Source organism: Amblyomma americanum, chromosome 10 (assembly GCF_052857255.1).
Source record: "Amblyomma americanum isolate KBUSLIRL-KWMA chromosome 10, ASM5285725v1, whole genome shotgun sequence".
Classification (NCBI taxonomy): Eukaryota; Metazoa; Arthropoda; class Arachnida; order Ixodida; family Ixodidae; genus Amblyomma; species Amblyomma americanum.
In genome coordinates this window covers 26,182,584-26,195,838 of record NC_135506.1, presented here as the reverse complement: position 1 = coordinate 26,195,838, position 13,255 = coordinate 26,182,584, and the positions used below count along the sequence as shown (strand labels likewise).

The 13,255-nt window shown below is 46.4% G+C and overlaps 1 protein-coding gene across 3 annotated transcripts in view; it reads right to left on the bottom strand.

Moving 5' to 3' along the window:
• Positions 1-13,255, bottom strand: part of LOC144106323 (uncharacterized) — a 263,859-nt gene that overhangs the window by 52,065 nt on the left and 198,539 nt on the right. For all 3 annotated transcript variants that reach the window (XM_077639101.1, XM_077639100.1, XM_077639099.1), the window contains one exon: positions 478-704. In XM_077639101.1, coding sequence (XP_077495227.1) covers positions 478-704 — 227 coding nt within the window. The remainder of the gene's footprint in view (positions 1-477; positions 705-13,255) is intronic.

The window sequence follows — 13,255 nt, the reverse complement described above, 5'->3', positions numbered from 1 at the left end:
GTTAAAAAGGAAGTTGCATCCGAAGCCTGCAAGGTCGGTGCGATACACAGTCTCCTGTCCCTCTCCCGCTCCTAATGCCCTTACAAAAATGGTCTATAGTCTTCTTATAGACTCTATTGCCTTCCTATATTAATTTTTGTCTATTCATAGTCTATAGACTGTCTATTGATATGTCTACTAAAAGTGTATGGCCATAAATCTATAGATGGTCTATAGACTGTCCATAGGATTCGCCTTGCCTATAGACTTATCTATATTTGTCTATAGAGAGTCTATAAACTTTATAGACATAAGTCTATTGACAGTCTATAGACTCAAAATTTTTTGTGAGGGTGGGGACTTTCATGGAGTGGCGTTCGTTCTTCGCTATAGCCAGTAACCTTTCAGAAGGTGACAGAGCGAGGGTTCTGTGAGCTAACCCTCGTGTGGTCACGTGGGCTCACTGTAAGTGCTCCTTGTTACCCTCGTGGGACGCACCTCGTACTTGTCGCCGACCTTGCGGGTGATTGGGCGTGCGGTGGTCATGTTCCCCGTGATGTGGTTCAGGTGGAAGTGGTTGGAGTCCTTGACGTCCAACAGGCTGTAGGCGACGGGCTTTCCGGGCGCCGACTCGTCCAGGGCCCGCACGGTCGTGACGTGCACGCCCGCCGGCGCCCCCTCGTGGACGCGCGGGTCGTGGAACGGGGACCAGAACACCAGCACCCCTGCGTCCAAAAATACGGAGAGGGGTAGCGGGAAAGAAGGGGAGAAAAAGAGGGAAAAGCATTCGTTATTGCGTGTTTCTTACGCCTCCTATGGAGGTAAAACTAAGCCATCGAGAATGGAAAGAGTATTCATAATATCAATGTTAAACAATACTTCCGATCACGCACAAACATTAAGGATTTCGTGTCGCAGAAAAGTCGGTGTGGCGTTGTCTGCGTTGTAACGCGAGAATCTCCAAAAATGTGTGGAGGTCGCCCAGGGAGGCGACCGCGTCCACATTTACTGAGGGCTGCCGAAGTGGAGACAGCAGCGGAGTGGCGGCGGCGGCGTCCGACCCTGGCTAAGGCAACGAGCGTTCCCTCTAGCGCGTGCTGGGAACACTTCGTCCTTTTGGAGATAGAGGGAATCGAACCCAGGTCATCCAGATTGCGAGGCGAGCACGCAGAACGCGCTAAGAAAACTCGTTGCTTCGAACTAAATAAAAAGTCGACCTGGTGAATGCGTTATGGTCTTTGACTTCGTCAACTGTCTTTGTGTACTGATGCGTACCTGAGTAGTTATGAGTATGCGATTTGCCCAACGGACAAGGCGTTATGCCGAACGAGCGATGGCGTTCCGTGGACTCTTTGGCCGCGCTGCAACACGCTGTTGCGTTTCACTCTTAAAGGCGAAGTTTAAGCGTCCTCGAATTTCTTTGTTCTTCAGGAGGCATGTTCGAAACTGCTACTACGGACGTCGTTATATGTGCGTTGTTCTTGACGTCATCTTTGGCGTTTTCTTTGCGCGCAGTAAGCCCCAAAAGCTTGAGAAATACTGAAAAGCTGCTTCGAAACGCCAGTCATCACATTTCAAAAAAGGCTTTTTTTTTGTCCTTTATACAGAGAAGCATTTCGTTAAGCTCGAGAGTCAAGATTAGGCTGAGCAAGCTTTCCTCAAAAAAAAAAAAAAAGTTGATTTGCTGAGTTTACTGGTTCGCTCTCCTTAGAGTCGTTCCTTTGCACATTTCATTCTTTCTTTTTTTTTTCTTGTTAGTCCCGTGTGGTGAAATGTCTGAAACAACAAAGAATGCGGACGCAGCATACGTGACTCGATTCTGCAGTTACGTAACTTGCGCAATGCCAGTTGCGGCATACTTCGTTAAAATAACACCGTGCAGAAAGTAAAGAAACCGCTGTTTTTTTTCTCCTTTCGCTTTGCCAGCAACGCGACGAAACCGCTAATGATCAATACCGGCGAAGAGGCTTTTTTTTCCGGTACCAGAAAGTTGGGTAAGTTTATTACAGCTCGAACCTCACGCAGCACGCCCTTCGTCTCTAAATAAAGGGCGCAAGAAAAATGAATTACAAAAATGTTTAGAAAAAGTGCGGCAGGAAAGGTGCAGAACAACGGACATGCCAGCACACGCGTCTGAGCAGGCGGCAAAATACACGAGAAAAAAGACCACTGTCGTTTGCAAACACAAAAGAACAGAACTGGACAGAGCCCTGCAGGGTACAAGAGAAGGAAATTATGAACAATACAGTGACAGTCGAAGGAAGGGTAAAACCGTTTTCGAGGACCAGTGTAATCGAGGCGCAAGGCGTCACGAGAGAAACTGTTCATTTGCTCGATTTATGTATTGCTTGCAGGTGGTTCTTCGCTAAAGAGATGGAATACACCTTCGTCTCCTTGTCCACAATTCCTGCGCTGGTGTCGCCAGATTGGTTCGTTCGCTGAATCGATTTGCTATCAGCCAGCCCCCTTTGCTTGCCTAATATTGGTACCCAATGAAAGGAGCCATGTCACAGTGCTTATTCTCAATATTAGTACGCAATGGAGGTAAAGACACGGGGTGTACCAAGGAACATCAAAAACTTTCAATGACAGGGTTAGTGAGGAGAAAACTTGTACGTTGCAGAAACCACTAGGTTGGTTGTCTGTGAAGTGCGAGAGTATTCGCCGATCAGCTCACGACGCAACTCACTATGAACGCAACGACGCAATGCCCGTTGTAATCATTCCTGTGCAGGCGTGAGGTCCAACGTAAACCACAACCTATGACACACTCTGCAAGGTACTCCGAACTCGTACAAGTGCGGCGAACTGGGCTTGTTGGTGAAGGTTCATACTTAAAACAGCGCGAAAGACGGAAATACTTGTCTTGTCTCCTTTTGTCCCGTCTTTCGCGCTGTTTTAAGTCCGAACTCGTCTTTCATGAAGTGTTATTGCAGACGACGCTATGGTGCTTGCGGGAGCCATGTGTTATGCTTACAATTCTGGGGACAGCGAAAAAAATCGCAGTTATTGACGCTGGCCCTTAAACAGTTGACACTCTGCATACTCCACGCCAATTATAGTGACCGCACTCGTGTATATACGGATGACTCGGTCACACCTACAAGTTCAGCTTGTCCTGGCTGCAAAGCTCCGCCGCTTATATCCTCGTCCACTTACAGAAGCCAAGATTCTGGGTCTGTGGACTAAACCTCCATCACAGAGGACACTGTGAAGACTCTTGTCAAGTTCCTGAAGGTCTCTTCACTTCACTTCACTTTATTACCTTAAAGACCCCACTTTGGGGGTGTTACATAAGGGGTGGGAGTACAAATATAGGTTGAATATGGTTGCTTACATGATATTTATGAAATGCATATTTAAATTGTTCACAAAACTTGATTGGCAGGTGATGGCATCAACGTCGTGGGGAAGGCCATTCCAGCCATTCCAGGACTGTGTTCAAGGTTACAAACTTCCAATGTGTGCCCTCTGTACCCTGATAGTTATGGCCTACGGACACGTGAAAAAGTATCTTCCTTTCCCCTCTCCCCTTTCGATCTCTCCCTTCGTTCCCCTTCCCACGTAGGGTAGCATACTGGGCGTCGCCTATAGTCCGTTTCATGCAATACGTGCAACGCTGTCAAAGCTAGCGTTCTTGTTAGCGCTTCCTGCATCCGCGACCAAAAAGTAGTGCGTTCCATGTGGTGAGCGAAACGTTGTAGATGCTTTGCCTGCACGCTTACTACATGACAACATATTTGTCATGAGCTTGATGAAATGCATTGTTATTGCTGACAACACGCTGTCGCTTTCTAGTGACTCGGACCACTTGGCCACAGAACAAGCGCGGAGTAACACGCCTCCCTTTATTTTCCCACGCGGACTACTTCCGTACCTTTCACAGCGTTGCACCTGATGTATGAAACGGAGTGTAGTTAACCTCCCTGCCTTTCCGTTCATCCTTCTCTCGCTTGAACATTGCCTCTTGTTCTTCGGCTTGCCGCATCTATTATATGCGCTTTTGCTTCGCATCGCCCTGCCTTGGTGCGCATCGGCGGTGCTTTGTCGACTATACATCCAATATTTCTTTCGAGGAGTTCGTCTTCTGTAGGCGATGGTCGCTTGAAAGGCCTCATCTTATCTGGTGCGACAAGTGCTTCAATTTCTGTGCGGTTGCGCCGCACCGACTGGCTCACTGCTCAGCGAGCGCCCGACGCATTCGCTTTTGGCGCCTTATCTGAAGGGCCGTGGTAAAGCTGTATTGCTTATCAATGCGGAGCTTACGTGTGCCAATACAGCCAGGAGGTGCAGTGAATAGGAGCTCTTAGTTAGAGCGCTTAATTGATATGATTCATGAATCGGGATTGGCGAGACGTAGGGAAGGAAATGGACATTAGCACAGAGACTACTTATTATAAACAGTGAAGAATTTCCCTCCTTTGTATGGCCATCCAATTCCTGTTTTCGGATCTAGTTTTTATTTTGTTTTAATCCTGATGTTATTTGTAACTCAGTCGGTATTTAGCTCTACGAAGCTCTTGTGTAAAAGCCATAGGCTTCTGTGTGAGACGCATGGTTTGATTAGATATTACATCGCACATAATATTTGAAAAGAACATTTTGCATACACTTGGGCGCCGTTTGAGAATGTCGCCGAATAAAAGGCTTTGACAAATACTTTCTTTTCTTACTCCTGCCAGATTATACTATAACGCTAGAGTTGCACTTCGCGCATCAGTTGTCATGTGTCTCTCATTCGTTATGAAGTGTCGCCTCCACAAAAACGTCACAACAAGCTGTATCTTGTTTTGCTCCTAAGAGCTGAATTTTATGTGCCTTAACAGACGTGGCGCCGAAAATTACTTCCAAGTCTTAAAACCCTGAAGCTAAACCGTTATCCGACATTAATTTATGAATATTCATTAACCGTAAGCACTGCACACGTTAGCGCCGGGTTAAGTTTGGTTGTATGCGACGAATAACTTGTGTTCACGACAAAGTGGTGCAGAATATGGCATGGAACGCAATCAGCCGACGCCCTCAAGGAGGCAAACAATGCCTAATGACGCCGTCATTTTTCTTCGTAAGAGTTTCAGAACAGCAAAAATTGGGTGCTGGCTAATGACCCACGGAGCGATGAAGAATGCTTGCGCGTAGTGCACTAACCAGGCCCTGTATGTACGGGCATCTCACTCACAAAACCGAAAAGACAGAGAACAGGATTAGCTGTAAGTTATATTTGTGCTTTGTCACCGTGCATGCGATACTTAACTTGGAGTGCGTGCCAGCCTCTTTAGGGCGAAACGCGTCCTTCCTTGCAATCACGAAACAATCTGAGCTTGAGCAACTAGCTCATTTATCTCGTATCGCCAAGAAATAATAGAAAATAAAAATGCATATGCTGTTGCAGTTTAAGCGACCAAATTAAGCGCCTTGATTGTCAGAGAATTGGCACAGCGATGGGAAAGTTGTAGTTGGTAGAGCTTAATAAGCGACGCTTGATAAAGTGGGACACCATCCACTCGAGCGCACTATGGTCGGTCGCATTCACGTGCGTAGTACGGCTTGATGTCCTTAGCTGCACGTATTAGGCCGGTTCTCAGGGCTAAGCTCGGAAAGTCGATCTCTACAGATGGGCGTTTGATAACTTTAAAGGGGAGAAAATAACGTAGAATTCCGACCAATCTCATGTAGAGAAAACCCAGGTGTCAGGGCCGAAGTGGTTGGTTGAACAAGGTGCCATGTTGGCCACGAAATGTCCATTTTTTCCTGATGTTACTTTGGTCGGAGTTATACCATCTTTTCTCCCTTAATTTCGATGGAGGCGAAATTCTAGAGGCCCGTGTACTGCGCGATGTCAGTGCACGTGAAAGAACCCCAGGTGGTCGAAATTATTGCGGAGCCCTTCACTACGGCGTCCCTCATAGTTGCTTTGGGACGTTAAACGCCCATGAACCATGAACCAATCTTTTCTCCATTAATTCTCCTCCCGACCGGGCAGATCGCTGAACAAGTGTTCACGTTCCATTCTAAAACTTTGCGATTTGCCCTCCGTCCTCATTTCATAACCTCTGTCCTTAGATTTTGCCCAGCAGCTCGGCATGAGCAGCTTCGCTTGACGCTCAGGATTTTCTTTTAGCAACACCCCAAAACATGCGAATATCATTGTCGCAGATCTCAAAAAGAGTGAACTGTAAGAAATAAGGCTTAAAGTGGATGGAACTCAATAGTTCTGACTTTATTTTATTCACGACGGTCGTTTCATTCACTAGCTTCGAGTTCAAAAAAATTTTGTGCTAGAAACCGATTTCCTCTTTGGAACTGAAACATCGCTACTGCCTATGCAGCCTGAAATTCACAAGTTGTTTCGTGTGGAGAACACGGACAACTTGACTTGAATAAAATTGAGCTAGCCGCATATAAAAAAGAGCCTTTGCTCTGAACTGTGTGTAGATAGTGATAAAAATATTCACTGCTCGTCTGGAAAGAGGCCACGCCTTGTAACCTACGTAGACTTCAGGCCTGCAACAACGACTACAGTTATTTGCTCTCGCAATAATTATATCAATAAATCGTATCAACCAACACCTTGACAGTACCTACCGGATGCACCGTGCACAAAACTGTGCGAAGTTATTCGAATGGCATATGCGCATATACAATGTTGTGCAGGAACTTTTGTAAACACACCGGAGCTGAAGCACATAAGCATCAACAGCAACGAATAAATAAAAGCAAGACGAAATAAAAACACAAAGAATACCGTAAACTAGCGAAGAAAACGTGAGCGTACCAAAAGGCTGGAGACGCGAAAAAAACTCGCTTTTGCTGTGCGCATCAAATTCCAGTGCTGCAGTCATTAAGGAACTTCCAAGTCTCCTAAAGAGCGTCGCTCCGAAGAAGACGAATAAAATAATAGCGCCGTTCAAGACTCATCGACAGCGTAGCGGGAGCATACTCAGGAGCCACCAAGAAGGAGTCTCGGATTGCTATGCTCAGGAAACGAGTAGAAAAATAAAAACAAGAGAAAACTGTAATATGGACCAACCAAGCTTTTATGCGAGCACCGAAGCGCATCGTGATGCCTGCCGTTCCTTCGTGCCTGGGCATTTCTATCACTTATCAGTACGTAAAAAGAAAAGTAAAAAGAAGCAGTAGCTAACTCCGTGTGATGCAGCACCAGCTTCAAAGTAACGCCATATTGAGGAAAAATAAAGAAAAAGAAAGCGCGCTATAAAGAAGCCAAGACCTCTGAAGGAAAGCACACTGACTGCCTTACTGCAAGGTCTGAGACGCAGTCTCAAGACTTAAGGGCATATCTTAGAACCTTCCCTTTCAGGCCAATGCTTAAGCTCTTGAAGAGTAACTACCTAAAAAGAAGATGCGGTAGCGAGGAAGAAGACGAAGATGATGAGGCGAATTTCTGAAAACGAGCGTACAAGACTCCCAAGGACAGGCGCAGAAGGAAAATGTAAAAAATCCGATGAATGTTTTTGCGAACTCAGTACCCTGTAGAATTGAAAATACGTGAACTGCACTCGTTACGTTATTATCTTTGCTACGTCCTACACTACAAATGCTGAGCATAATGCCCGACTGCAAGGAAGGAATAGATAGGTGCACATGCGATCGCAATAATGGAAAACATTGCTCAGATATTAAATAAAGCAACCGAAAAAAAAAGCGCCTGCCTGAGCGCTTGGCTTGCAGCGACCCCTTGCGAAGCCTAACTTCACCTGCAAGTTAAGCAAGGCCGTGATCCTGAAAGAACGACTGCAACTACTGTTCTTAGCTTATGCAAGTCCCGGTATACGACGCAGTAAAGCGGTTAGCGCAGGTGGTAAGAAAATATCCTACGGCCAGATTCATGCGCTAATACACATTTGTGTTATTGATGCAGTGAGTTGGTTGGCGTTAGTCCTCAAAGTGATAGATACCCGGACAGCGATTTGTAGCCAGCAGGTTGGTGACTAGAAATTTCGCAGGGCTCTTGACGTGAAATCATGAATCACGTCCTGTACTTCCTAGTGGGTGGATGCCTTGCGGAGGCCGAGGTAGGTGCGTTGGTGACGGATGGCTCTTGTGGAGGTTATGTTTGGTTGAATGGGTTGTGGATGACGCTGCTGTAGGATGAAGATGGGTGAGCGGGGTCAGGATTTGGATCGAAGGAGGTGCTGTCTGGGTGGGCAGCCCCCTTCCTATAGGGGTGCGCTTGGGAGCTGGCTGGGTGCGGTGCTGTTGAGGACTGTGGCTTCAGTTTTCAAGGACACACTCAGACGACGTCTTTTATGCCTAGCCAGTATGAGTGCCATTAGGCGGAAATGTCGGCGTGTGTCTCTGCGTGACCATCGAGTGAAGCCTCCGGCGCCTGCATCAAGCTTATCGCCAGCCGTGCGCGAGAACCACCCAGTAAGAGGCGAGAAGGAAAATCTGCATCGACAGAAGCGGAGAGGTGAGCGCAGCGAGTCTGTCCTTAAGTGACCGTCAAGAGCTGACAGAGGGAAAGCGGCGCGGAAAGCAAGCGCCTGTAAGCGGATCACGTCAGAGAGGGTGCAGCATCCGCTGTTCCCATGCGACCTCCAAGTAAGACGAAATGTGTATAATGTGAAAAATGTGAAGTCATATAAAATTCTATAGCAAGGCATGAAAACCAGCCAAAGTCAAGCAAGTCGCAACTGCAAGAAATGTAAAGAATAAAATCATTAGCGAACGATAAAAACTCGCCAAACCGAAATTAATTGGTGAAGCGTTCAGGCCATAGGATGCGGCAGAAGGGAGAACGATCAAATAGAGCAATATCCTATAACGGTGAGTTCTGCTTTCAGAGTTCATCGCATCAGGCAATCTGAGCGTATTTAAGGGCACAGGGTAAGGTAAAATTAGAAAAAAATCGTTTTTTTTTCTTTTGGAATTTTAGAAGTTCAATTCTTTCTACACATGTTCCATGATCGCACTTTCCTCAGAAAGCCATATTTACGGCTGAAAAACGCTTTTTCCGAAACCAAGTAGTGAGCGGCCACGCCCCCTTTCAGGATTAACGTCAATTTTTTCAACCAAAAAGTCCACCACCTGATTTCAAAACTTGTCTAAAATCAGCTACATATAAAAAATTGTCTGGCAACTATTGTACAGCTCCTCTTTTTTAGCCAAGACAATCCTGAGACGCTTTGCACGTTTTTTCCACGTTTCTGCAACCTTCATGCAGCTGCGTCCGAGTGCTATCCCTTTCGATCAGTATTGTAAATTGTGCCGGTGTTGGTTGCTGCTGATAAGTTGAGATGCCCAGGGCAAAGAAGGCCTTCGTCAGGCGTGAATTTCACGGCAACCGCTACGCTCATCGTGAAAAAGCAAAAGGATGTCCACGACCGAATGAGATCCCGAACGCCGAACGCGCCAGCTCCTCGACATCGAAGCTTTCAAGGTTTTCTCTGTGCTTCCAGGAAGAGGATGTGCTACAGAGCAGCAGCCAATATGCCTTAATGGACATGGACGGCATTTGTGCCGCAATTACACAGATTTGTGTGTGCAGAGAGTGCGGTGGAAGTGTTGAGCTCATCGAAATTGTGACAAAACAGGTAGGTGTTGCAAGCGTTTACAGTTTGAACTGTGAAGTGTGTAGTGCCGCACAACGATTTGAGACGTCGAAGAAAACTACTTCTGGCCTCTATGAAGCCAACCTCAGGTTAGTGTATGCCTTGAGGTCCATTGGTAAGGGAATGGCTGCAGGAAATATACTCTGTGCTATGCTAAACCTTCCTAAGCCGCCGACAAAGTTTGCGAAATACAATCAAGAGCTTCTAGGTCACATCGAAGCTGCTGCTCAGGAGTCGATGAAAAGGGCAGCTGACGAAGCTGTGCAGCTGAATGAGGGGGATAAAGACATCGCAGTTGCTCTTGATGGAAGCTGGCAGAAGCGAGGCCATACTTCCAATAACGGCATAGTCTCTGCGACCAGTGTAGACTCTGGGAAAGTGCTGGATGTGGAGGTTTTGTCTAAACGTTGTCCAAAGTGCAGCATCAAGAGTACAAACAGTGACCCCCTTCATAGAGAGGTGTGCCAAAGCAACTACCAAGGCACCAGCGGTGGAATGGAAGTCGCAGGAGCACTGAAAATTTTCGGCAGGAGTGAGGAGCTTCCCGGCGTTCGATACGTCAAATACCTTGGGGATGGTGACAGCAAGGCTTTTATGGCTTTGAAGGCACAAATGCCATATGGTGATTCCGTTGAAATATCCAAGGTTGAGTGCATATGGCACGTGCAAAAAAGGATGGGCACAAGGTTACGAAGGCTAAAAAAAGGAAACAAAGCAGGAAAACTCTCTGATGGAAAGAGCCTCTCGGGCCGAGGCCGACTGACTGATGCAGTAATAGACAAGCTCCAGACGTACTATGGTTTGGCCATCAGAAGAAATGTAGGAAACCTGGATGAAATGCGAAAGGCCGTTTGGGCAACCTTCTTCCACTTATCGGCCACAGACGATGACCCATGCCATGGACTTTGCCCAAAGGGACCTGATACGTGGTGTGCCTTCAACAGAAGTCAGTCAGAGGGCAAGCCATTTTTCCACAAGGAGAGTTTGCCTGCATCTGTCTTGGAGGCTATCAAACCCATTTATAGGGAGCTATCGAAGGCTGAGCTCCTAGAGAAGTGCCTGCATGGGCGAACTCAAAATGCAAATGAGTCGTTCAACCATGTTGTTTGGGAACGCGCGCCAAAGAATGTGTTTGTTAGGCTTCGGACCCTACGAATGGCAACACTGGATGCTGTTCTTTCATTTAATGATGGTAGCATCGCACGGGCCAACGTTTTGAAGGCGTGTGGATTGAACCCAGGGAGCAACACCATCAAGTGGCTGAGGGAAGCTGACCATAAGCGCATGTACTTTGTGGACCGAGCAACACGACAGCTTACAAAAGAGGCCCGACAGTCAAAACGACAAGCCGAAAAGCGAAAAAATGACGGCGACAGTGACTACGAAGCAGGGGGCTATTAAACCAATTACTATGGAGGCGTTTCTGCGAATAAAAAATGGTTTTTCACATCTTTTTTCTCTTTACGCTCTATTATCTCAAAACAGTGTTTTTTCTTACAAAGGTACCATTATTTCCAATGCCTTTCAAGACAGACGGCTGATTTTTTTTTTGCAATCATCTACCTAAGTGTTGCCAACTACTGAACTAGAATTAAGCAATATCACTGAGCAGCTATTCTGTTATGAATTTTGAAATGCGCAAAGAAAGGCCAGATTTGTGTACTACCGGAAAAAATTTTATTAAAAATCGAATTTTCAACACATTTCAAATATTCTAGTTCAGTAAAAAGAGCACAAAATTTGGCAATGATATATGTATTATTAGGCTACTGTTATTTAGTGAGAAACATGTACCTCAACATGGCCTAAAATGCATGGGAAGTATAGGGCTTACCCTGTGCCCTTAATTTTTTTTCAAATTGTAGCAATATAGAGTACTGCTTTCGCAGTGAAAGAAAGAAGGTATTAAGGATGGAAACTAATGAACGGGAAGGAAGGACAAGAAAGAAAGAGAATGGAAAAGCTAGTAGAGAAAGCTATAGAAGGAAAAAAATATAAAGAAACTGTGCTTCTTAAGAAAGAAAACATGAAAGAACTGAAGAAATATACAAGGAAATATTCGAACGGAAAAAGTAAGGAAGGTATGAAAGAAAGAAAAAAAAAGACTGCAGCGAGAGCTTGCCTTGCACGAAGAGAAACAAAAAAAAAATGAGACACAACTCAAAACGTGTAGGCGCTAGAAGGAGTTGACATAAAAATGTCCTCTAGCCGCTTGAAATATGTCAGTTTAATGACCTCGACCGGAGCCGACGGGCAGTATCGGGAAAGTCGAACCGCTAACGTTGGTTGGCGAGAAGAATGAATGGAGGAGGGACAGTGCTGGTTGGATGGTGTCCTTTTGCAAAAAGGAAAAAGGATCCGCGGTGCAGCGGAGCTCCTCGGGAGCTAACTTTCTGGCCACTTCCGTGCAGCAGTGCGAAAGCTTGTAATAATGGGAGCACGATCTCTTTTCGGTCAACTCTTTCCACGAATGGAATCGGTGAACCGCCTACCATCACCAGCGCAAGGCAATCCCAGACCCTCGCCAGGATTCCCTTTGGCGGACGGCCTTCTTTGTACCGTTCGTAACGATCATCTAGACCGGTATTCCATTCGCAATAGCAAGGCTGCTTGCACCACTGCCGAGGGTAGCTTAGAGAGGCTGTCCACTACACGCAGCTATTGATGATGACGGCTTGGTTTAATGCCACAAAAGCAGCTTGGCAAAAGAGCGCGTTGGCTAAAGTGTTTCATCCGCACCAGGTGAGGACTAAAACTTTTCCCCAGGCATTTCACCACTTGTAAGCTGAGCTCAAAGCCAGAGGAAGGTTTGCGCTCAATATAAACTTGGGTGGGGATGGGGGGGGGGGGGGGGGGGGCGAGTTTGCGGGAAGTTTGCGGGACGCGAGCTCTTGTGAAAACGTTTACTGTAGCACCACCTCGCTACCGAGTCTCCTTATATTGTGAAGAGAGCAAGGAGCATATATGCCTTTTAATGCCCGCATACAATAACAGGCTACTGGATAAGGAGGTGGAGATACAATAAACATATTTACAAGAACTCGCGTCCCGCGAACTTTTGTCCCCGATAGTACACTGCAGAGTGTGGCAGAACGGTACTGACCTCGGCCATGTTGACATCTCGTAAAGTAAATACTGCGTTGTCACGCGTCACTGTGCACTAAGGGGACTAAGCTGTCCTGTAGCTCACTGCCTTTTATAAAAGGGTCTTTCTTTTATAAAAGAGAGTGCGATAGACTACAACTTACTCCTTTCTGTTTTAGAGTGTACATTATAGAAACCTAATAAGTCTTTGTCCACAAATCAAGACCCTTACAACGAGCACCGTTGTTCAAGTATTGGCGCATAACTCCGGAGTGGTACTATAGCAGTGATCACTACGGGTCACCACCACCGATACTGCAAACGCTGCCGCACCAGCTAGGACGAAGACTTGCAGCACTGACGGTGGTTTACACCAAAACATCACCCACCGGATACTGGAGCTCCACGCATTCATGTAATACGTCTCTCTCCTAACCCGACAGGAGAACAGATAGTGCGCGGTGTCAGGGCAAACAGCCCAGGATGCACGATCCAATTGAATGCGCATCACTCGACGTCAACTGCGCCTGCCGTTCTTTTCTTCTTGATGTTCTTTTCGCCTCCCGTCTTTACTGTGCACTATGGAAAATTACGCAACCAAGTCGCATACATGCATC